Source organism: Dipodomys spectabilis, unplaced genomic scaffold, assembly GCF_019054845.1.
Source record: "Dipodomys spectabilis isolate Male_0828 unplaced genomic scaffold, ASM1905484v1 ptg000721l, whole genome shotgun sequence".
NCBI classification, from domain to species: Eukaryota; Metazoa; Chordata; class Mammalia; order Rodentia; family Heteromyidae; genus Dipodomys; species Dipodomys spectabilis.
The window spans coordinates 5,876-31,027 of NW_024871398.1; the positions used below are offsets into that span (position 1 = coordinate 5,876).

Genomic DNA, 25,152 nt, shown 5'->3' on the forward strand with positions numbered 1-25,152 from the left:
GCACCAGCGTTGGATGGAAAGCCAAACGAGACCAAGAGAGGCCTTGAATTCAAGCTCCATGTTGGCTTTCTCTCTCTCTCTCTCTTTGTCTCTGTCTCTGTCTCTCTCTTTCTGACACACACATAATTAATAATATGTATAAACCACACATAATTGTCTATCATGAAGCTGTCACTGTGGCTCATCGATATACTTATGTATAGTCATTTTCTTGTGTACACTTTAGGCCTCCTAAGGCAAAGAAAATCGGTCATGTGATGGAATTAAGCATTCGAATGACGTATTTATTTAGGACCTGGAATGAAGACATTGGGGATTTGGTTTAGCATAGGAAGCCACAGTCCAGGCTGCAGGATATCTGATTTTGGGGTGTCCTTTGTGTCGAGGGGGGATGGAGAGAAGACAGGTTCTTTTCTTGCAAATGTGCGTGGTTCACGATCACTTTGACAGTTGGTTTCTCTGTGGGTAAACACATACATTCTTCTTGTCTACCATGCTGTCACACAAGCATTTCTCCACCGGTATCCTCATTAGAACCATCTCATGAGTACCGTACGGTTTGCCTCAGGATGATGATGATTTTCTGATTACGAAACAGTACCTATTTATGTACTCATTTTTTTGATGCCAGTACTAGAACTCGAACTCAGGACTTGGGTGCTATTCTTTAGCTTGTCTTGGCTCAAGGCTGGTGCTCTTACCATTTGAGCCACAGCTCCACTTGCTGGCTTTTGGTAGCTCCTGGGAGATCAGAGTCTCATGGACTTTCCTGCCCAGGCTGGCTTTGAACCGTGATCCTCAAATCTCAGCCTCCTGAGGAGCTGGGATGACAGGCGTGAGCCACCAACGCCCCCGGAAGTCATTCCTTTTTATTCACGAAAAGATTTTTTTTTTAAACAGCTCATTTTAAGAGTTTTAAAACAAAAGCTTAAATCGCATTGTTTTACTTCGTTTACGTTCATTTTTAATCGTGGTTAGTTGTACGGAGGAGTTGAGGTTCAGCAAACCTGTTTAAGTCCATTTTGAGATCTGCTGAACCCAAATCGAACCTTCCACCAAAAAAAAAAAAAAAGAAAGATCATGTTTCCTCAAAACCCGTGTAATCCTGTCGGCTAAATTCACTAAATAAAATCATGATACGTTATTTTCTTGGAGGGGGGGGTGTCAAAAATGTTATGGAAATAGTAAAAAGTCCTCCCAATCTCCTTGAGCAAACTTTGTACCCCCCCCCCAAAAAAAAAAGAGGCGGGCAGGTGACTTGGTACTGAGATGGTAGCATCGTCCAGCTGTGTTGTTATTAGTGGGCGGACAAGAGAAAGCCGAGATTCATGCTGTGCGCTACCCATCTCGGCCTGGTCCCATCCTGACCCTGTGCTGGTCTGGCATCTCAGTCCTCAGGAACCAGCATCACGGTGGACATCGCGGTGATGGGGGAGGCCCACGGCCTCATCACCGACCTCCTGGCCGACCCTTCCCTGCCCCCCAGCGTGTGCACCTCCCTGAGAGCCGTGAGCAACCTGCTCAGCACCCAGCTCACCTTCCAGGCCGTGCACAGGCCCAGGGCCGGCCCGCTGCTGGCCTTCGGCGACTACGCCTGCTCCGACTCTGAGGAAAGCACCGACAGGGACAAGCAGGCCGTGCCCAAGGTGGGTGGCGGCCTTGAACAACTCCACGAGCTTCTGTTCACCGTTGCTGTGCGTGCGCCGCGGTCCTGGGGCTTGAACTCAGGGCCTGGGCGCTGGCCCTGCGTCTCTTTTCGCTCAAGGCTGGGTGGTGCTCTACCCTGGGAGCCACACAGCGCCACTTCTGGCTTTTTTTGGTGGCTCACTGGAGAGGAGACTCTCATGGACTTTCCTACCCGGGGCTGGCCTTGAACTGTGAGCCTCAGATCTCAGCCTCCTGAGTAGCTGGGATGACAGGCGGGAGCCACCGGCGCCTGGCCCTTTAGTCCTATATTTGCATACATATTGAAACCAAGACTCCCCCAAATGGTTCCCTGGAGGTCCCCTTCCAGTTCAGCAAGTGCTCCCCTCTTTCCACGCTGCAGCCAGAGACGTTGCGTGTCAGAGATGCCCGGTGATCAAAAAATAAAAGAAGAAGACACCGGACACGGTTGGCTCCCGCCTGTCATCCCAGCTCCTTGGGAGGCTGAGATCTAGAGGATCTCAGTTGGAGGCCAGCCCGGGCAGGAAAGTCCGTGAGACTCATCTCCCATGAACCACCAGAAAACCGGGAATGGAGCTGTGGCTCGAGGGGTAGAGCACCAGCCTTGAGGGAAATTGCACAGGGACAGCGCCCAGGCCCTGAGTTCAAGTCCCAGGACTGGCAAAAATAAATAAGTAAAGTAAAATAACTGCACGCTGTCTCCTAGCGCCTGAGGAAGAATCTGCCCCCCGGCTTACTGCGCAGAGTGTCCTCCACCTGGACTACTACCACGTCAGCCACGGGCCTCCCCACGTTGGAGCCTGCCCCCGTGCGGAGGGACCAGGGTACCAGCAGCACCAAGGTGCAGGAAGCCTCTTCGCCCAGGTCAGATTCCCCCTCACCCCCCAGAACATGTCCCCAAAGTCACCTTGAACTATTACCACAACACATAGGGTCAGACAGCAACCAGTCCACCGGAGGTCAACCGAGCGCCTGCCGAGCGTGGTAGCTCATGCCTGTAATACCAGCCACTGGAGGGTCTGGGGTTCAAGGTGAGCCCAGGCCACACAGAGCTCACCAGACTCTCTCTGTCTGCGGCTGCAGGAAATACAGAAATGGGTGCCGTGGTCCAGGCCTGTCATGTTTGTGCCAAAAAGACAGCATGAATAGGAGGATCAAAGTCCAAGAGACCTGGGCACCGAATGAGACCTGCTATCTGGAAAATAACCAGCACACACACACACACACACACACACACAATGTACATGGATGTCTGTGTATACGCACACACATACAAATACACATAGGCATACTCACTACATATGTGTGTGTAGAAAGAGAGAGAGAGAGGGAGAGAGTATACTCACTTCCTGTACCAGCTAGCATTGATAAATGGCATTTAATAATACTGCTAAGCATTGCTTAAGGAAGTGAATTATAACCTGGAGATTTATGACCAGACGTGTTTCTTATTTTACCAGTGAACTTTGCCCAAATTTTCTGTCATGGCGTAAGGTCGATGATTTTCTTTGCAAAGAATGTTTCCACGAAAAATCCATTTATGCCTTTGAAATAGAGTCTTGTCTTTTCTTTCTCTCTCTCTTCCTTCCTTCCTTTTCTCTCTCTCTTTCCTTCCTTCCTCCCTCCCTCCCTCCCTCCCTCCTTCCCTCCTTCCTTCCTTCCCTCCTTCCTTCCTCCCTCCCTCCCTCCCTCCTTCCCTCCTTCCTCCCTCCCTCCCTCCTTCCTTCCTTCCTTCCTTCCTTCCTTCCTCCCTCCCTCCCTCCCTCCCTCCTTCCCTCCTTCCCTCCTTCCTTCCTTCCCTCCTTCCTTCCTGCTGCCCTTTGTTACTTCTCCTCAAATCTCATTCCCACCCCCTTTGCTTTTTGTCTCTCAGATCAGTTGGGGGAGAGGAGGTGTTTGAAATGGAAATCTCCCAAGGAAGAGAATACCAAGAAATTTCACGAGCTTAACTGTCAGGGATCTTGCTCCGCTGCCTTAAAAAATAAATCCTCGCCCTCAAATATTTTTCAGGGAGATAAGGAATAGCGTGGCCCACTCAGCCTCTAAAAATACTCGTGGATGTTTTGGCCTGCTGTAGATTTTCCCCCTGTCCCCCCCTAAAAATTACCCAGTGCAAATCCTAAAAGTGATAAAAAGGGTTCCCCCCCCCCCACCGTTATGAAGATGGGGAATTCATTTTGAAGACAACTTAGCTTTAAAAAAAAATCAGTTGTAAGGCTTGAACTCAGAGCCTGGGCGCCGTCCCTGAGCTCTCTCCCTCAAGGCTGGCGCTCTACCACTTGAGCCACAGCGCCACGTCTGGTTTTCTGGTGGTTCATTGGAGATCAGAGGCTCATAGACTTTCCTTCCCAGAGCTGGCTTTGAACCACAATCCTCTAGATCTCAGCCTCCTGAGTAGCTGGGATGACAGGCGTGAGCCACTGGCCAGGTCCTGACCCTGAGTATCTTTCATTCCACACCAGCACGTGCTTCTGTTTGGAATTCAGTCTGTAGCATCTGAGCGCTGCATTTCCATCATTGCTTGCAGGAAAGAACCAGTTTGGTTCCGGAACCTTCCAACGGGTACTGCAATAATTATGCAGCTTCTCTGACAGTCTGTCTACCCTCGAGCCTATAATTTCATCAATTTTAGATTTATCTACAATAAAGCGCTCACACAGCATTCGGGCCCGGCCTGCTTACGGTGACGCTCTCAGATTGGAGGAAGATCAAATTTTCCATTAACATTCATACAAATGATAGATTTGAAATGGAAATTTTTACCCAGCGCCAAATTTAGCCACATTTCGAGAGGCCCACAGGTGTTCGCTAAAGAGAGACCAAATATTATTATTATTTTTTCCTGGAGCTCTCCAAGATGAATATCACAATTCCCAAATTCCTTTCTCACCTAAATCAGAACCGAGAGCATTGCAGATTTCCCCTAGAATGATTTGGGTAATGCAGACGGAGAAACAGCGATCGGGAATCCCTTCAAAATGCCTATAACCATTAATTCCCTGACTTCTAGAACATTCCATAATCCGACCCTCTATAGATCTGTTCATTCCAGATTTATTTACAGTAAGCAACTTTGATGGAAGAAACAGCAACAACCAATTTCATGCACGAAGACGGCCCGGTACCTTTGTCCTGGTAAATGTCATTAGTACCAGACTCCTCATTAACGTATTTACAAGGGGCCATAATTGGGTTATCGATTTCTTTCCTGGCTATCACTAATGGAAAGAAATAATAAGCTAATGGAGTCTGTTGCCTGCAAATACTGCACGGAAGTCTTTCTTCTCTTTGAGTGGTTTTACAACCGAATTAACGTTTGCACATAGATCCACCAATACACAATAAAGAATGCCGAAGTCGGGCACTGGTGGCTCCCGCCTGTCATCCCGGCCACTCAGGAGGCTGAGATCGGAGGATTGAGGTTCAAAGCCAGCCCAGGCAGAAAAGTCCATGAGACTTTTATCTCCAATGAACCACCAAAAAACTTAAAACTGGAGTTGTGGCTCAAGTAATAGAGCACCAGCCTTGAGCAAAGAAAAGCTCAGGGAACAGCACCCACCCAGGCCCTGAGTTCAAGTCCCACGACCGACACACACACACACAAAAAGAATACTGGAGTATAAACATTATGTCATTTATGATTCTGTAAGCACATCACTTCTGAGCCAGTTATCTGCGAGGTTGTTCTAGAACAATCTATAGCAACATGATTTCAGAAGTCTAAGGAGTATAGATTTGGTTCTTATGAATGAAGTGTCCTATACCCTCCTTTGCTGACAGGTCAATTGCGTGATTTGGTTATACCTCCTCTTGTACGATCAGGGTCTGATTCTGTTCTTCTAAACAAATACACTTTATCCATAAAGCCCAGACACTATTCGATGGGAAAATCCACCCTGGTGAATGGTGGGTGGATTCTGGTCAGCTCTGTTCACGAACAAATGAAGCATTTCTTTCTCTTTCTACAACTCGCACCTTCGCAGTGCCGTGATCTCTGACTCTTGGAATAAGCCCGTGATCATGACCCTCAGCAAAAGCCGATCCTTTACTTCGTCTTACACTGTTCCTGCAGCGAATCACGTGAGGGGCAAAAAGCAAAATCGCCCAGGTAAGTGACATAACTCTGTGAGTTATCAAGTCGCCAGTATTTCTGTGGATGAAGGAGAATAGACCGGATCCAGGAGCTGGTGGCTCCCGCCTGTCATCCCAGCTGCTCAGGAGGCTGAGATCGGAGGATCATGGGTCAAACTCTTAATTTAAAAAAAAATGTCATTACCTTATGAAATTGCTAAAAGCTCTAGCCATAATGCTAGGTGCTTTCTTTCTTTCTTTCTTTTCTTTCTTTCTTTCTTTCCTTCCTTCTTTCTTTCTTCCTTCCTTCCTTTCTATCTATATTTCTTTCTTTCCTTTCTTTCTTTCTTTCCTTCCTTCCTTCCTTCCTTCCTATCTTTCTTTCTTCTTTCTTTCTTTCCTTCCTTCTTTCTTCCTTTCTTCCTTCCTTCCTTTCTTTCTTTCTTTCCTTCCTCTCTATATTTCTTTCTTTCTTTCTTCCTTTCTTCCTTTCTTTCCTTCCTTCCTTCCTTCCTTCCTTCCTTCCTTCCTTCCTTCCTTCCTTCCTTTCTTTCTTCCTTTCCTTTCCTTCCTTCCTTCCTTCCTTCCTTCCTTCCTTCCTTCCTATCTTTCTTCTTCTTCTTTCCTTCCTTCTTTCTTCCTTTCTTCCTTCCTTTCTTTCTTTCCTTCCTCTCTATCTTTCTTTCTTTCTTTCTTTCTTCCTTTCTTCCTTTCTTATTTTTTGCTGATCCTAAGGCTTGAACTCTGGGCCTAGGCACTGTCCCTGACCTCCTTTAGTTCAAGGCTAGATCTCTACTGCTTGAACCCCAGCTCCATTTAGGACTTTTTTTTCTGTGATCTAATTGGAGATAAGAGTCTCATGGACTTTCTTGCCCTGGCTGGTTTTGAACTGTGATCCTCAGATCGCAGCCTCCTGAGTAGCTGGGATGACAGGCGCGAGCCCCCAGTGGCCAGCTCCCATTCGCCTTCCTCCATTGCCAAGAGTCAGTAAATAATGTTCAGAAAGGGGGAAAAAGACTTGCAGGATTTTAAGATTCCTTTCTGAGAACTAAATTCCTTAGAACTACGTATTTTGCCTTGGTAGCATTTGTTTTTCTGAACACACACACTCACACACACATACACACACACACACACACAGACATGTCTTAGCTTTTCTACTCAGCCTTTCTATTCACTTTTTAAGTTCTTTTTATTGGCTTTTCTTCTCCCAACCAGCATGGGTTTAGTACAAATGCAACATCATCAGTAGAAATCTTTATAGCGATGATAGTTTTACAAGGAATTTCTAAGTAAGGCTTGCATTGTATTAACATTTCAGGAGACGATTGTGAAATATACACTGTTAATTTATTTGTGTCTGTGTGTTGGGCTTGGGGCTTAGACCTGGGGCCTGGGCACTGTTCTTGAACTTTTTTGTTCAAGGCTGGAGCTCTACCACTTGAGCCACAGCTCTACTTCCGGTTTTCTGGTGGTTCCTTGGAAGTAAGAGTCTCACAGACTTTCCTGCCCAGGCTGGCCTTGAACCGTGATCCTCAGATCGCAGCCTCCTGAGTAGCTAGGGTGATAAATGTGAGCTCCTGGTAGCAGGCTACACTGTGGATTTTAAGAGACACTATTGATTTATTCCAACTAGATAAGAAGGCTCAGAACTTTCTTTACTTTTAATGACTCGCTTTGCACTAGATAAACTGCTTCCCCCAAACCCTCGATTTAAATCTCAACCGTGGAGGACAGGAAGACCTTTCCTCCCAAAGAAGTAGGAGTTTGATTGCGATTCTATTGCTAAGAGAAGCCCTTAGGAGGTGATCTGACTTCCCAGCCACCAATCCCGTGGCCCCTGCTTTCGGGCGATGTTCGTTCAACTGAGAAGTTCTCCGGGACCTGAAGAATAGAATGGAACTTTCTCTAGGGTCAGGCAAAGTAGGATAAGGTAGGAAGTGCGCCGCTGGGATTGCTGGGGGGATTGTCTCACGGATGAGTGTGGGGAAGGAGGGACACACAGACGTGTGGGATTCCAGCAGAGAGAAAGAACTTCATCGGAAGATTTCCACTTTAACGAGAGCACTCTTACAGGGCCGTTAAGGTGATCCTGGGGCCGTAGCATTTCTTGTCTCTGCTGAAGATAAGTATGGAAGGAAAGCATCATGAAAACCCTGGTTTTTTTTTTTTTTTTTGCCAGTCCTAGGACTTGAACTCAGGGCCTGGGCGCTGTCCCTGAGCTTCTTTGGCTCAAGGCTGGCGCTCTACCACTTGAGCCACAGCACCACTTCCGGTTTTTTCTGCGTGTGTGGTACTGAGGAATCGAACCCGGGGCTTCATGCATGCTAGGCGAGCACTCAACCACTGAGCCACCTTGCCAGCCCAGCCCTGAGGTTTGAACAGATCAAGTCAAACTTAGAGTCTCCCACCCACGATCGTCCATGTTTAAGAAGCACCTTAAGTTACGAGTGAACAGAAAATACAGCAACTATGAAATGCTTTGTGGGTCCCTAAAAGGATGGAGATATTAGTAGGTTAATTATTTTTATTTAAAATAAGTTTGTCAGTCATGGAGCTTGAACTCAGGACCTGGTTTTGTTTTGTTTTTTCTCTCTCTCTCTCTCTCTCTGAAGGCTGGCGCTCTGCCACTTTGAACCACAGATCCACTCAGTTTTCTGGTGGTTCTTTGGAAATAAGAGGCCAGGTGCTGGTGGCTCCCGCCTCTCATCCCAGCAGCTCAGGAGGCTGAGATCTGAGGATCACGGTTCAAAGCCAGCCCGGGGCAGGAAAGTCCGTGAGACTCTGATCTCCAATGAATCACCAAAAAGCTAGAAGTGGCGCTGTGGCTCAAGTGGTAGAGCGCCAGCCTGGAGTGAAAGAGCTCAGGGACAGCGCCCAGGCCCTGAGTTCAAGCCTCACAATTGACCAAAACCAAAACAACAAAATAACAACAACAACAACAAGAATATTTTCTTCAAAGTTTGGGGTGAATACGAGTCAGCCCAATGCTCTGTTCTTAGCAAATCTATCTTGTAAAAATAGGAATGAATTAAGACATGTCAAGAAGCCAGACCCTGGCCAAATCTTCAGTGAAGGAATTTATGACCAATATATTCTAGAAAGAAAACTGTCAGAAAGTCTGCAATCTCATAAAAGTGGCACACAAATAAATTTGAGAATCTTGGGTCAACCAAACAAACATTGTACGCATGTTGTTTTCTAGATCAGCACGCCATGTTTCAAAGGTTTATTTAAGGATAGGATTAAAATACGAGAGAATAATATGTAAATCAAGAGAATTATGCATCTCAGCATCCATGTTCCTCTGTTGGCCAAGAAGGAAGTTCAGATCAGAAAACTGAGGCTCAAGAAAGTTAAGACCTGGGCTGGGCAGGTGGCTCAGTGGTAGAGCGCTTGCCTTGCATGCCTGAGGCCCTGGGTTCGATTCCCCAGCACCACATAAGCAAAAAGAAAAAAGCTGGAAGTGGCGCTGTGGCTCGAGTGGTAGAGCGCTAGCCTTGAGCTGAAGAGCTGAGGGACAGCGCCCAGGCAGAGTTCAGGCCCCACGACCGGACCCAGAAAAAAAAAAAAAAAAAGAAAGTTAAGACCTTCCCCCAGGCTGACATAGTCCCTCTTCCATTCTTCCTTTTGTTCTAATGACCATAGACATGAGGAAAATCAAGGACAGCAAATTGCTAATTTAGAACACTAGGAATTTGGGAGGGGCTTGTCCTTGGCTAAGCAGAAGAAAACTCAAGAACTTTGTTTTAGTAGTCTTGTCTCTCCAGTTACATCAGACAACATTTCTAAACAAAATGATGCTAGGTGCTGGTGGCTTACGCCTGTCATCCCAGCTACCCAGGAGGCTGAGATCTGAGGATCGTGGTTCAAAGCCAGCCCAGGCAGGAAAATCCATGAGACTCTGATCTCCAATGAACCACCAGAAAACCTGAAGTAGAGCTGTGGCTCAAAGTGGTAGAGCACCAGCTTTGAGCAAAAGAAGCTCAGGGATAGCGCCCAGGCCCTGAGTTCAAGCCCCATGACTGACCACCCCCCCCAAAAAAAAAGCTTACTATATGATAAAACCGAGAAGGACATGTTCCACTGTCCTCTTGCCTAAATTGTGTGACCCAAAAAGAAAATGTCAAAGTGTAAATGGAAAAGGAGGTCTGGCCAAGTGTGGTGGCGAACTCCTATAATCCCAGCTCCATAGGAGGCTGGGATAGGAGAATCGCTGTCTAAGGTAAGCCCTAGGCAAGATCAAGACCTCTATTAGAAAACTAACCTAAAAGCCAAAATATACCTGGACGCCTGACTCAAGGGGTAGAGAGTTTGCCCAACAAGTGTAAATCCCAGAGTTCAAACTCTAGCACTACCAGAAATGAAAAGAAAAAAAAAGGGAATAAAAAGGAAAAAGAAATAAAGAGAAAAGAGGAAAAAGGGGAAGTGAAAAGGGAAAGGAAAATAAAAAGCAAAGAGAAAAGAAGTAAAAAGAAAAAAAGAGAGAGAGAGAAAGGACAAGAAAAAGACAAGAAAAGGGACTGGTGGCAGACATGGAACCTCCGGGCATGGCTGGGCTCTCCCTTCGTTCCAGCCTTCAAGTGTGTGGTTTTCTCCTCCTCGTGGCTGCTTTGGAGGAGAGGTTTGTATGGTAGTGTCTTTAGTACCATAGTTCGGTATTTCCACAAGAACCCATAGCCAGCAAGGCACCCATGGTTCACACCTGTCAGCCTAGCTACTCACAAATTACGGTTACTGCATTTCAGCAGTCTTTCGGGAGTCTTCAAAATACGTGTGCTTTTGCTAAGGAGTGCAAATGTCTGCACATTTGAACAGAATTTTATTGGTGGTGGTGGTGGTGGGGCTTGAACTCAGGGCCTGGGCGCTGTCTCTGAGCTTCTTTGTGCTCAAGGATGGCATTTTGAGCCACAGCTCCACTTCTGGGTTGTTTTATTTGGGGCGGGGGAGGGGATTAGGTTTTTTTGGTGGAGATGAGAGTCTCACAGCCTTTCCTGGCCCAGGCTGGCCTCAAACCGCGATCCTCTACCCCGTCAGCCTCCTGAGTAGCTGGGATGACAGGTGTGAGCCACGGTACTTGTGGCTCTCTTTTTCTTTTAGTGCCATAATAACTCCTTCTCTCGCTCAGGTGCCCTGGCGAAGATCTCACCCCTTCCATCGCCCTGCACCTCTCCAGTCCCGGGCACGCCCGAAACAAGCCCCGGAAGCAAAGTTTCTGCAGAGCAATTTCCAGAAACTGCAGACACCAGGGCCCAACAAGGCCCAGCTCCTCACAAAGCCTTAACCTACACCCAGAGTGCTCCCGACCTGTCCCCTCCAGCCCTGCCTCTGCCCGTCATATGTAGCAGGTGGGCAAAATGGTTTATTGACTTACTGGACTTTCAAGATAACAAACAATAACAGCTTCTCTTACAGCCATGGCTACCCTTCCTCTCCACAGCGTGGGGAGAGAGCGCCCTCTTCCGGTTAACGAGAAAGAGCAATGTACATGACCTGGGTTCAACAGGCTAGGATGGAAACTTTGGTACCTCAGTGTTAATAGAAACGTTAGTCTGTAGGCCATCTATCTGTATCCACTGATCTTTAAAGATGGCACCCAATTCTTAGTTGTGTGTGGGGGCCGCTTGATAGAGAATGCTTTCACCCATCGTTTTAAAAATGGAAGTTGAGTCAGGCACGGGTGGCTCCCGCCTGTCATCCCAGCGACTCAGGAGGCTGAGATCTGAGGATCACGGTTCAAAGCCAGCCCGGGCAGGAAAGTCCGTGAGACTCTGATCTCCAGTGAACACCCAGAAAACCAGAATTGTTATTGCTTTCCACCCAGAGCTCTGCCTTGAGCCGTTCATTTTAGTGAACTTTTTGGTGTGTGCGTAACAAGGAGCGTTTCAAGTCTGATCACTGATGACTCCTGTATTTCCTAAACCTGCTGATGATCACTGAATGTTAGTTGCGCGTGGATATTCAGATCTGGAATACGAGTTCACAGAGGTGGAGATTTTATGACCCTATGCATAAAATTGAGATGCAAGCCACAACTCTTTGTGGAAGTTAAATGTCATTTATCAGCTCATCTTTATTTTTTTTTAACTTCTTTTCCCCCCTGAAATTATTTTTATATGGAAAACCAACTTGGCTTGTCTCTTTATCCAAAAGCAGAGTAGGGCTGGGCAGGTGGCTCAGTGGTAGAGTGCTGGCCTTGCATGCATGAGGCCCTGGGTTCGAGTCCTCAGTACCACCTATACAACTACAACAATAATAATACGAAAGTGGTGTCCACTATCATTCTCCTCTCCAAAGGCTATTCTGTTGCCTTCCATGACAGCTTTATAAAAGTGATTCTATTTTATTTATTTTAGTTTTATTTTAGTTTATTACATTGCTTTACTTTGTTTTACCATATGTTATACTACTTTATTTTACTTTCTGTTGTAACATTATTTTACCTTCCTTTACCTTTATTTCATTACGTGTATATTTCTTTCTTTCTTTCTTTCTTCTTTTGTCAGTCATGGAACGTGAACTTTGGGCCTGAGCACTATTGCTGAGCTCTTCAGCTCAAGGCTGGTGCTCTACCACTTTAAGCCACAGCGCCACTTCCCAGTTTTCTGGTGGTTCATGGGAGAAAAGAGTCTCATGGACTTTCCTGCCTGGGCCGGCTTTGAATGTGATCCTCAGATCTCAGCCTCCTGAGCAGCTGGGATGACAGGCGTGAGCCACCAGCGCCTGGTTACTTTTATATTTTCTATTATATCACTTCATTATGTTATTTTTAATTTTATTTTATTTTAATTACTTTCATTTTATTGTTTTTATGTGTGTTTCTTTTACTACAGTTTTAATTTTATCTCCTTTCCTTTTTTATTTTATACTTCCTTGTATTATTATGTCGTTTTATTTCTTTGCTTTTCTTTTCTTTTTTTTTTTTTTTTTTGATCTTGGGTCCTGAACTCAGGGCCTGGGCGCTGTCCCTCAGCTCTTCAGCTCAAGTCTGGAGCTCTACCACTTGAGCCACAGCGCCACTTCTGGTTTTCTGGTGGTTTATTGGAGATCAGAGTCTCAAGGTCTTTCCCGCCCGGGCTGGCTTTGAACCGGGATCCTCAGATCTCAGCCTCCCGAGTAGCTGGGATGACAGGCGGGAGCCACCGGCGCCCGGCCTTTATTTCATCTTATAGTTGATTTCTTATTTTAAATTTTTTTTATAGTTTTAAAACTTTTTATCTGAAATTTTGTTTTATGTCATTTTACAGCTTTTGAGTTTTTATTTTACAGTGTATTTGAGGTCATTTGTAGTTCTTTTACTTTTTAAACTTGATTTTATTTCATCAAAAATTTTTATTGTGATGACAAAGGTGATGGACAGAGAGGTGACAGTGACATCAGTCGGGCCGTGAGCGCATTGCTCTGTGGACCCTGCCCCCCCGTCCCTCGCTCTCCCCCAGTGTTTCCCTCCCCTCCCCACCCACGAGTGGTAGAGTTCATTCTCCACCTGGTGTCCCGTGAGGACCATGGCTGCCTTGGTTTACCCTTCTGTCCCTCCATATTTTTATTTCATTTTTATTTTTGGATTTCTCCTTATAGCTAGTGTGTGTGTGTGTGTGTGTGTGTGTGTGTGTGTGTGTGTGTGAATGTGTGTGTGTGTGTGTGTGGAGCAGGATGAATGTAATGGGATTTTTTATACAAGAACTTTCAGAGGAAAACACACACACACACACACACACACACACACACACGCGCACACACGCACACACGCAGACAGGAAGGGATTTCACTGAAGTCCACTCGGGTTGCTGCTGGGTATAAATCCAGTAGTGGGTGTTTTATTGCTTGGGCTTCGTAAATCTATAATTCAACCCAGGTTTTATTATTCACTGTGAGTCAGCCACCCAGGGAGCCCCAGACTCTGCCGGAGACACAGCACCACCACGGCCGCGGCTCAGGGCGGCTCCCAGCTCAGAACTTGGCATTGAACTTGAACTTGACGCACTGGGGTGCTGAACTTGCACTTGGCATCGAATCCCAGTCTCTTTGCAACAAGAGTTTTCTTTTTTTTTTTCCTTCTTCTTTTTTTTGTTTTTGTTTTGGCAAAGAAGCAAAGGAGACCCTCACTTAAATAGTCCCTCATTTAACTAGTCCCTGATTCAAATAGTCCCGCATCTAAATGAGGGACATTTAAATAGTCCCTTTGCCATGCAAAAAAAAAAATAATGTGTTCACACTAATAAAGCCAGACTCCACCGGTGTTTGCAGGAAGCTTCTTTTGCCTTCTGTTCTTTTATTCTTGTTGGCATCCCTGAGACAAAATGATGGGATTTTAGTTACCCTTAGGAATAATTCACACAGGTTATGTTTCTCTGCTTACGTGTGTGTGTGTGGGGGGAATGGCTGAAAGATAAATTCACATTGTATAAAGATATTTTCTTTTCCAGCCAGAAAAGGCTTTTTACCCAATGACATGCGCAGATCAATACCACTGTGAGAACCAAATAATGAAACATTTTGGATATGAAACTCAGTTCTTCCCGTCTCCGGGTAGACGGGCTATAGCTAAATGGCAAACAGATGAGAGGGGAAGAATAATAATAAGTTCCTCTGAGATCCTTTTTGTTCTTTTCTTACAGTCAGGCCCAACAAAAGCATCCAGTAGCCCAAAGACACATTAAAATCCAATCATTGAAATGGCCACACAGGAGACGGCTTGAAATGCAGCCTGGCTTTAGGGGCTGGCTCTTTTTAATTATCAACCATCCTCACTGTTGATTAAAAAAAAAAAAAAAGAATAAATAGCTGGCGCTGCGCCAGTGGCTCCCGCCTGTCATCTTAGCGACTCAGGAGGCTGAGATCTGAGGATCAGGGTTCAAAGCCAGCCCAGGCAGGAAAGTCCATGAGACTGTGATCTCCAACAAACCACTCAGAAAACCGGAAGTGGCGCTGTGGCTCAAGTGGTAGAGCGCCAGCCTTGTGCTGAAGAGCTGAGGGACAGCGCCCAGGCCCTGAGTTCAAGCCCCGTGACTGACAAAATGAATGAATGAATTCATTCATTCATTCATTCATTAAACAAACCAACAATGAAAATGAAAAACCTGCATCCCTCCACAGCCTGTATCCATCTCTAACGCCTCTGGAAATGACCCATTGACCAGTTTTCTTCAGTCAGAATTATTCCCGCTCAATCCCACATTTCTGCTCCTTCACAATGTTCCTGAAGGTGTAACTATGGCCGGGCACCGGTGGCTCCCGCCTGTCATTCCCGCTACTCAGGAGGCTGAGATCTGAGGATCCCGGTTCAAAGCCAGCCCGGGCAGGAAAGCCCGTGAGACTTTTATCTCTAACAAAACACTAGAAAACTGAAAGTGGCGCCGTGGCTCAAGTGGTAGAGCACCAGCCTTGAGTGAAAGAGCTCAGGGACAGCGCCCAGGCCCTGAGTTCAAGTCCCAGCACTGGACAAAAAAAAAAATAACATTTTATTTCTAATATTTCTCAGTTGTGGTAGACCGTATTCCCAAAAGAGCACTGCTGGAGGAGCCGGAGAACCAGACAGGGGAGCCCCCCGGACCCCGAACAGGACAGGTAACCCTAAATCTTTATTCCACTCCGCATAATCACAATGCTTCTCCTTTTGCTTTTTCCTGAATAGCCGAAGTCAGCTATCTTCCTGAATTAGTGGATCTGTGGCTCAAGCAGTAGAGTGTTAACCTTGAGCCAAGAAGCTCATGGACAGTGTCCAAGCCCTGAGTTCAAGTCTCAGGACTGGCCTCCCCCCAAACAAACAAAATCATAGTGAAGTATTGGTGTAATGCTTTTCACCATGTTTCCCCAGCTGTGCACACCTGGGTTAAGTGAGTTGTATAATACCTGAACTGCACAACACACAGACCTCAAAGCCAGGTGCCAGTGGCTCACAGCTGTCATCCCAGCCATTCAGGAGGCTGAGATCTGAGGACCATGGTTTGAGGCCAGGCCGGACAGGAAAGTCCATGAGACTCTGATCTCCAATGAACCACCAGAAAACCAGAAGTGGTGCTGTGACTCAAGTGGTAGAGCACCAGCCTTGAGCATAAAAGCAGCTCAGGGACTCAGGGCCTGGGCGCTGTCCCTCAGCTCTTCAGCTCACGGCTAGTGCTCTACTGCTTGAGCCACAGCGCCACTTCTGGCTTTTTCTGCTTTATGTGGCGCTGAGGACTCGAACCCAGGGCCTCATGCATGCGAGGCGAGCGCTCTACCACTGAGCCACCGTCCCAGCCCAAGTGTGACATGTTGGAGGCCCCCATGGCCGTGGGCAATGCTGGCCCTGTCTCGGGCCTCCTGATGGGCTCTGGTCCTTCCTTTGCAGATGACACGGCCCAGGTCACATCTGACTATGACACCAACAACAACAGCGACAGCAGCGACATTGTCCAGAACGAAGAGGAGGCAGGGGTCCCCAGGGAGCCCCCCAGAGAGGCCGCGGCCCGGGGCAGCCCCTTCCCTGCAGAGGCCATGCTGTTCCTGGTGAGCCGGGGTACACCATCGGCCCACCTGCACCCCCCCTCCCCCCGTAGGGGCCTCCACCTCCGCCCCAGCCCGGCCTGGGCTGGCTCTTTGGGGTTCTGTTGTTTGGGGATGGAAAGCGTTTAAGAAATCTTCATCCTTGCTCGAAGATGCAAATAGGCATGGGGGAGATGAATATGTTGTTGTGTTAATAGTTTAGAAGGGAGGGAGGGAGGGAGGGAGGGAAAAGACAAGAAGAAGGAAGGAAAAAAGAAGGAAGGGAGAGAGGGAGGGAAGGAGGGAGAGAGGGAAAAGAAGAAAGAAGGAAGGAAAGAAGGAAGGAGAGGGAGGGAGGAAGGAAGGAAGGAAGGAAGAGAGGGAGGGAGGGAGGGAAAAGACAAGAAGGAAGGAAGGAAAGAAGGAAGGAAGGGAGAGAGGGAGGAGGGAAAAGACAAGAAGAAGGAAGGAAGGAAAGAAGGGAGGAAGGAAAGAAGGAAGGAAGGAAGGAAGGCAGGAAAGAAGAGAGGAGGGAAAGGAGGTAGAGAAAGATGGAGAAAGGGAAGGAGAAAAAGGAGGGGAGAGGAAGAGAAGAGAAAGGAGAGGAGAGGAGGAGAGGAAGGGGAGAGGGGAGGGGAAAGGAAAGAAGAAAAGAATAAAGGAGAGGAGAGGGAGGAGGAGAGGAAGGAAAGAGGAGAGGAGAGTTTTCTTAGAGCATCTGTTTGCTGTAGCATGTACTTGATTTACAAAAGGAACCAGTGTTCCTCTTCCTGATAAACCACAGTGTATCGACACTTGCTAAATACTAAAATTACCTTTTGATGTGTGTGTGCCAGTCCTGGGGCTTGAACTCTGGGCCTGGGCGCTGTCCCTCAGCTCTTCAGCTCAAGACTGGCGCTCTACTACTTGAGCCACAGTGCCACTTCCGGCTTTCTGGTGGTTCATGGGAGAGAAGCATCCCACGGACTTTCCTGCCCAGGCTGGCTTTGAACCGTGATCCTCCGATCTCAGCCTCCTGAGCAGCTGGGATGACAGGCGGGAACCAGCAACACCTGAATCCCCACCAGCTTCAATGTGCATTTTCATAATCCATGCATCTTAGTAAACGGCGGATCAAAAGCTCAGTTAAATTTCCCGTCTGTATAACAGTTTTCTTCTGCAGAATTCATAGAGCCTTGCCGCCTGACTCTGTAAAGTCAGTTGAGATGCTGCTTTCCCTCATGATTCCTTGCTTTCTTTCAAGAGTCCCATATAAGCCAGAAGCCCCTGATCTCTGAAAACATTTCCTAAATCTAGAAAGAGGTGGGCTTGCATGTCACTTCCCACTATCCTTTGAGTCTTGGTTGAGGAAGTTCGCAACAAACCCAAGGTAGTTTTAGTAGCTTCTGGAAAAAGTGTCTCCGTTTTGCTCACGCTGTTATAAATATAAGGTTACATATAAATATAATAAAACCACTGGAGTCACCCCAATAGCAAAATCCACTTCTGCAGAAAGCTGTGGTCATCAGCCAGAAATCTGCTCAGCAAGCACCCAGAGCAGGCTGGCCACTCCCCTATTTATACCTCCCACAGCAGGCCCCACCCCTCTGCTCAGATTGGCTGAGCTCAGGTGCACAATCTGCTCATGATTGGCTAGTTTGAGTAGACTAAGATCTATTTACATAAGGTGATCCCTAACAGCAGGCCCCGCCCCTCTGCTTGGATTGGCTGAGCTCAGGTGCACAATCTACTTGTGATTGGCTAGTTTGAATAGACTAAGGTCTATTTACATAAGGGTATCCCTAACAGCAGGTCCCGCCCCTCTGCTCGGATTGGCTGAGCTCAGGTTTGTAATCTGCTTGTGATTGGCTAGTTTGAATAGACTAAGGTCTATTTACATAAGGTTATCTCTAACAGCAGGTCCCACTCTTCTGCTCGGATTGGCTGAGCTCAGGTGCACAATCTGCTCATGATTGGCTAGTTTGAGTAGACTAAAATCTATTTACATAAGGTGATCCCTAACAGCAGGTCCCGCCCCTCTGCTCGGATTGGCTGAGCTCAGGTGCACCATCTGCTTGTGATTGGCTAGTTTGAATAGGGTAAGATCTAGTTACACAAAGTGACTTTGAAATAAGATGAACAGGAGTCATCTCAAAATATAACTCACACCCTCCGCTATTTCTTGAACAGTCTGGGGTGTGCTATAATTCCATCTTGAAAAGAAACCAGTTCAAGACAATAAACCTTACATTTTGCATTTTTTTTCTTATTCCAAAGCAGTTTCTCTTTTCCCTAACAAAAGCCAAGCTCCCCAGGCCAAAGCAGGAAATTTGAAGCAATACACGTTGATAGAAAAGACAGTTTCCACACAAAGTTGTAAGTGAGGGACCGGCAGGTACCCCAAAACTTCACTGCCGCCCACTTCATTCTGTGTCAGTATCTTGTTTATCTTTACTGTATTTGTTTCTTAAGATCCATCCTGGTGAGCCAGGCACCCGTGGCTCACACATTTAATCCCAGCTATTCAGGAGACTGAGATGATGGTTCAAAGCCAACCCGGGCAAGAAAGTCAGTGAGACTCTTATTCCCAATTAACCAGAAAAAAGAACTGGAAGTGGAGCTGTGGTTCAAGTGGTAGAGCACTAGTTTTGAGCCAAAAATAAAAATAATAAAAAAAATAAAAAAGCTCAGGGACAGCACCTAGGTCCTGAGATCAAGCCCCAGGACTACCACTAGATAGATAGATAGATAGATAGATAGATAGATAGATAGATAGATAGATAGATAGATAGATAGATAGATAGATAGATAGAGGTTCACCCTTCACCCTAGAGTTTTGCATTGTTTACTTCAGATAATGACAGTTGCTGATTGACTGTTTCAAGACAGGATTTGTTTTGGAGAAAAAGCACCTATTCTTAATGTCATTTAATCTCTCTTTCAGGACAAACCGATTCTTGCCCCTGAGCCTCTCATCATGGATAATCTGGGTTCAATAATGGACCAGCTAAACACCTGGAATTTCCCTATTTTTGATTTAGTGGAAAATATAGGAAGAAAATGCAGCCGTATTCTCAGCCAGGTAAGAAACGCGTCCTACCCGTTTAACAGCACAGAGAGGTACAATGAGTGGTTCGTGGCTGTAAGAAGGTTCCAGTTCTTCTTGGCCATGGGGGGGATGAGAAGTTGTGGGGAGAAGGGAAATGATCAACAGGCAGAGAGACATCGCTGCCTGGAGCTGGTGGCTCACATCTGACAGCCCAGCAATTCAGCAAAGCTGAGATAGGAGGATCGCGGTTCTAAGCCAGCCAGGCGCGATCAGGAGGCAATCTGGTGGCTCTCCAGTTGATCAGGGAAAAGCTGGGAGTGGAGATGTGCTAGAATGCTCATCTCGTGTGCAGAAGCAAAGGGAAAATGAATGCCCTGGTCTTGAGTTCAAATTTTACTACTGATGCACACAAATACAGTGTGACCAATGGGGTTTGCCATTTTCCATCCAGTGTTACTTTTGTGTCCGCCATATGCAATGGATGCGTTGTAGGGTGGTGTGTGATGAGCTGATTGTGTCTTTGTCTCCCTTTGCTAGGTCTCCTACAGACTTTTTGAAGACATGGGCCTCTTCGAAGCCTTTAAGATTCCAGTGAGAGAATTCATGAATTATTTTCACGCGTTGGAGATTGGATACCGAGACATTCCTTGTAAGTAGAAGCCATTTGGGAGGGGACAGTTCTAATAAGATCCAATCTACCCTGAGGGGTAGGGAGAGTTTGTAGGGGAGGAAGCTGGTGAATCGTTAGGAGCCATCTAAACATCACAAGTGGGCAAGATCCTCAGTAGGACCGTCAGTGATAAGGGGCTGTGGCCTGTGTTGGAGCCTGGATCCTTCATTAACAGCTGGGCTTAATTACATCCCCCTACTTTTCCTCCCCAACCCCTACTCATTTCTTAATCCAGAAACCGGAGAGATCATCCTGTTTGCTCATTGTTCGAATTTAAGTCCCTTCGAATCTCTCAGCTGTTAGGATCAAATGTTATAATAACTCTGTGTATGTGGGCATGTACACATGTGTGTACACCAGAACCGGGAACTAGTCCTGGGATTTGAACTCAGGGCCTAGGTGCCCTGAATTTTCACTCAAGGCTGGTGCTCTACCACTTTGAGCCACAGCTCCACTTCTGGTTTTCTGGTGGTTCATGGGAGATAAGAGTTTCACAGACTTTCCTGCCCAGGCTGGCTTTGAACCATGATCCTCAGATCTCAGCCTCCTGAGTTGCTGGGATGTCAGGCGTGAGCTACTGTACAGGGCAGTCCCATTGTTGGCCTTGGAGTAGAATGGCACCACATAAACCAATCGTAATAGGAAGGGAGAATTCAATCTGCCCCTGAGATTTGCAGGAAAATATAGAACCCAAGGCAGAAAAAAATTGGACCACTGGGGTAAGGGAGAAAAAATTTTTTTGTAAAAAAGGAGTTTAAGAATCCTAGGATCTCTTGAGAAAGTTTGGTGGCTGAAGCCATGGATGAAGAGATACGAAACAGGGTTTGTTTGAAAGGAACTCAAGATAAGCTTTGCTTGCTTTAATGCGATTTTTCCCAAGGCTGAGTGCCAACCATCGCCCTAAGTGTTCCAGTGATTTCTGAAAGGTTAAGAAGTTACGTAAATAAACTAGCACAGGCAGGAAGCCACTGAGCACTCTTAAAGACCCGCTAGTCACTGGCTGTAATTTCCAAGCTGGTGTTATCTTTCCCTGTGAATTGATTTATCTGTCTCAGGAAAGCACTGGAGTTGGATCGCTTTTAAATCAGAACTCCGCCATGCATGGGTGGGGTTTTACATGTGGACCAAGGGGCATGTAGTCAGGAAGGAGCCTTCCTTCTTGTTTGTGATAATGAATGTGTGTCGGCATCTCACGGCCTGTTGAATGACTTTACCGTGTGTTCCTAAAAGAATTTTTCTTTAAATGGATCTGTGTGAATAAATCCAGAATTAATTGAGGGAAAAAAAAAGCCACACAGAAGTGCTAAAATGAAAATTGGGTGGAATCCACTTCCATAACACACTAAGATATTAGAAGTGAAATTTGTTTCATAATGGCATCTGGAAAAGGACTTTTTTTTTTTTAAAGAGAAAAGGGGAAATGCAAAAGCTTCTTAAATGTCTAAGTGGAAGGTTGAGTAAACATTAAATTGTCTCAATTTAGATGTAAAAAATAAAGAAGCCAAGAGCTGGTGGCTCACGCCTGTCAGCCCAGTTACTCAGGAGGCTGAGATCTGAGGATCCAGGTTCAAAGCCAGCCTGGGCAGGAAAGTCCATGAGACTCTGATCTCCAAGGAAACACCAGAAAACCAGAAGTGGAGCTGTGGCTCAAGTGGTAGAGCACCAGCCTTGAGCAGAAGCAGCTCAGGGACAGCGCCCGGGCCCTGAGTTCAGATCCTACAACAACAACAACACAAATCTGTTCTCTCTAGGGACTTGTCATCATCTTATTCTGAAATTGGCACTGTTCGTATCTGCATATTTTTCAGATAAGAAATGAGACATTCCATCTGTTTTCTTTTCAAGATAAGAAAATGACCCTTCAGTAACTTACTCACAAGTGTCAGAACAGGGACAAAAGCAGACATTTGTCCTAACTGTAGAGGAAAACCAAAATCCAGCCTCTCTTAAAGGCTCCCCAAGGATCTAGATTGCTTTCCAAAAAAAAAAACTACAGGGCATTTTTGTTGTTGTTGTTTCTTTTCTTTTTTGCCAGTCCTGGGGCTTGAACTCACGGCCTGGGCGCTGTCCCTGAGCTTCTTTTGCTCAAGGCTAGCGCTCTACCACTTGAATCACAGCACCACTTCTAGCTTTTTTTGTGCATGTGGTGCTGAGGAATCGAACCCAGGGCTTCATGCATGCGAGGCAAGCACTCTACCACTGAGCCACCTGCCCAGCCCTATAGTTATAATCATGCTAAGTGATATAAGTTAGATTCAGAGAGACAAACGCACGCATTTTTCTCTTCTATGAAAATCTATGCAAATATATTTTGCATATATTCATAAACAAAGGTTTTTTTTTTTTTTTTTGGTGCTGATCCTGGGCTTGAACTCAGGGCCTGGGCGCTGTCCCTGAGCTGCTTTTGCACAAGGCTAGTGCTCTACCACTTGAGCCACAGCGCCACCTCTAGATTTTTTCTTTTTTGATGGTTGATTGGAGAAAGTCTTTCCTGCTTAGACAGGCATTGTGCTGTGATCCTCAGATCTCAGCCTCCAGAATCACTTTTCTATTTAGGTTTTTTTAATGGTTTTTAATGGACATCATTACGCTATTTGTTTTTTAGGTGTAGGAATAGAACATTTTAGTGGGTGTCATTATACTATTTTCATAGGCCTACAAATAGATGCCTAGAAAGAAAGAAATATATAATATCCACCACCCATCTTCCTGCCCTCCTCTCCCCCCCCACCGATTTTACCCGATGCTGACTGGTCCCTCTGCTTGGTTTCAGATCACAACCGAGTTCACGCTACAGACGTGCTGCATGCAGTGTGGTACCTGACCACGCAGCCCATCCCCGGCCTGGCCACGGTGCTCAGCGACCACGGTGCGCCCGGCGATGCAGGTACGTGGCCCCGCCCTGGCCCTCTCCCCGGTGCCCGGGGAAGAGGCCGAGGCACAAGATAGCTTCATCTGTATCTACATACATATTACCTCTATATCTGTATCTGTCTCTGAGTCAACATCGATCTATCGTCTATCTATCCATCCATCCATCATCCACTCACCAACTCATCCATCCACCATCCACCCACCCACCAACTCATCCATCCATCCATTCAACCACCCACCAACTCATCCATCCATCCATCCATCCACCTACCTACCCATCCATCCATCCATCCGTCCACCCACCAACTTATCCATCCATCTCTACCCATCCATCTACCCACCACCCACCATCCACCATCCATCCACCCACCCATCCACCAACTCATCCATCCATCCATCCATCCATCCATCCATCCATCCACCCACCCACCAACTCATCCATCTATCCATTCAACCACCCACCAACTCATCCATCCATCCACCTACCTACCCATCCATCCACCCACCAACTCATCCATCCATCCATCCACCTACCTACCCATCCATCCATCCATCCGCCCACCCACCAACTTATCCATCCATCTCTACCCATCCATCCACCCACCACCATCTACCATCCATCCACCCATCCAACAACTCATCCATCCATCCATCCACCCACCCATCCACCAACTCATCCATCCATCCATCCATCCATCCATCCATCCATCCATCCATTCATCCATCCATCCACCTTCCACCATCCACCCATCCATCCACCAACTCATCCATCCATCCATCCACCCACCAACTCATCCATCCATCCACCTACTTACCCATACATCTATCCACCCACCCATCCATCCACCATCCATCCATCCATCCATCCATCCACCCACCCACCCACCCACCCATCCATCCATCTATCCATCCATCTACTTATATATCCACCCACTTACCTACCTGTCTATCCATCTACCTGCCGATTCATCTATCCATCGATCAATCGCTCTATGTATCCATTTATCCATCTATCCATTCTCTAATAGCTATAGCTATATATGATATAGATATATATTAGATATATATCTATAAATATATTTAACTAAATCAAGTACTAATACAATTTAAAACTTACATATTATGTATACTGGCCTATGTATTTATAAATACCTATGAAATATGGATAAATATGGATTTATATTTATTATATATATATTTATTAGTTTTCCTCCCTAAAATGCGAGGTCGAGCTGCGCCCTGCCTGTGATCCCCGCTCCTCAAGAGGCTGGGATCTGAGGCTCGCGGGTTCGAGGCCAGCCCGGGCTGGAGAGTCCGGGAGCCTGGGTTGGGCCGGCCTCCGCCAGGCCACGCCCCTCGCTCATGCCAGGCCCGCCCCTCCCCACCCCGGCTCCAACCAGCCACGCCCCTAGCAGCCCTGGCCCCACCCCTTCACGCCCCGCCCTCTCGGCCCCACCCCCTTACTCCCAGGCCCCGCCCCCGCTCAGCTCTGCCCCGCCCCTCCTGGCCCCGCCCCCGCTCAACTCTGCCTACCCCTCCTGGCCCCACCCCTCCTGGCCCCGCCCCCGCTCAGCTCTGCCCCGCCCCTCCTGGCCCCGCCCCCGCTCAGCTCTGCCCCGCCTCTCCTGGCCCCGCCCCCGCTCAGCTCGGCCCCGCCCCCTTACTCCCAGGCCCCGCCCCTGCTCCACTCTGCCCCGCCCCTCCTGGCCCCGCCCCCGCTCAGCTCTGCCCCTCCTGGCCCCGCCCCCGCTCCGCTCTGCCCCGCCCCTCCTGGCCCCGCCCCCGCTCCGCTCGGCCCCTCCTGGCCCCGCCCCCGCTCAGCTCGGCCCCGCCCCTCCTGGCCCCACCCCCGCTCAGCCCTGCCCCGCCCCTCCTGGCCCCGCCCCCGCTCCGCTTGGCCCCGCCCCTGCTCCGCTCTGCCCCGCCCCTCCTGGCCCCGCCCCCGCTCAGCTCGGCCCCGCCCCTCCTGGCCCCGCCCCCGCTCAGCTCGGCCCCGCCCCTCCTGGCCCCGCTCACCCCCCCCCCCCCTGTGCGCAGACGCAGAGGCGCTGGCGCGCGGGCGGATGGGCTTCGTGTCGTCGCGGATGCTGGGCGCGCAGGACGCGCGCTACGGGAGCCTGTGCGGGAACATCCCCGCGCTCGAGCTCATGGCGCTCTACGTGGCGGCCGCCATGCACGACTACGACCACCCCGGCCGCACCAACGCCTTCCTCGTGGCCACCGGCGCGCCCCAGGTACGCGGGCGGGCGGGCCAGAGAGGGGTGCGGGGCGGGCCAGAGAGGGGCGGGGCGGGCCAGAGAGGGGCGGGGCGGGGCCAGAGAGGGGTGCGGGGCGGGCCAGAGAGGGGTGCGGGGCGGGCCAGAGAGGGGTGCGGGGCGGG

At 47.9% G+C, this 25,152-nt stretch overlaps 1 protein-coding gene across 1 annotated transcript in view; it reads left to right on the forward strand.

Moving 5' to 3' along the window:
* Positions 1 to 1,391: 1,391 nt before the first annotated feature.
* Positions 1,392 to 25,152, forward strand: part of Pde3a (phosphodiesterase 3A) — a gene marked incomplete at its 5' end in the record, with an annotated part of 37,637 nt that continues 13,876 nt past the window's right edge. The window contains 10 exon segments of the mRNA XM_042672536.1: positions 1,392 to 1,646; positions 2,372 to 2,529; positions 5,649 to 5,773; positions 10,865 to 11,084; positions 15,218 to 15,303; positions 16,067 to 16,224; positions 19,124 to 19,261; positions 19,766 to 19,877; positions 22,672 to 22,785; positions 24,810 to 25,006. Coding sequence (XP_042528470.1) covers positions 1,392 to 1,646; positions 2,372 to 2,529; positions 5,649 to 5,773; positions 10,865 to 11,084; positions 15,218 to 15,303; positions 16,067 to 16,224; positions 19,124 to 19,261; positions 19,766 to 19,877; positions 22,672 to 22,785; positions 24,810 to 25,006 — 1,563 coding nt within the window.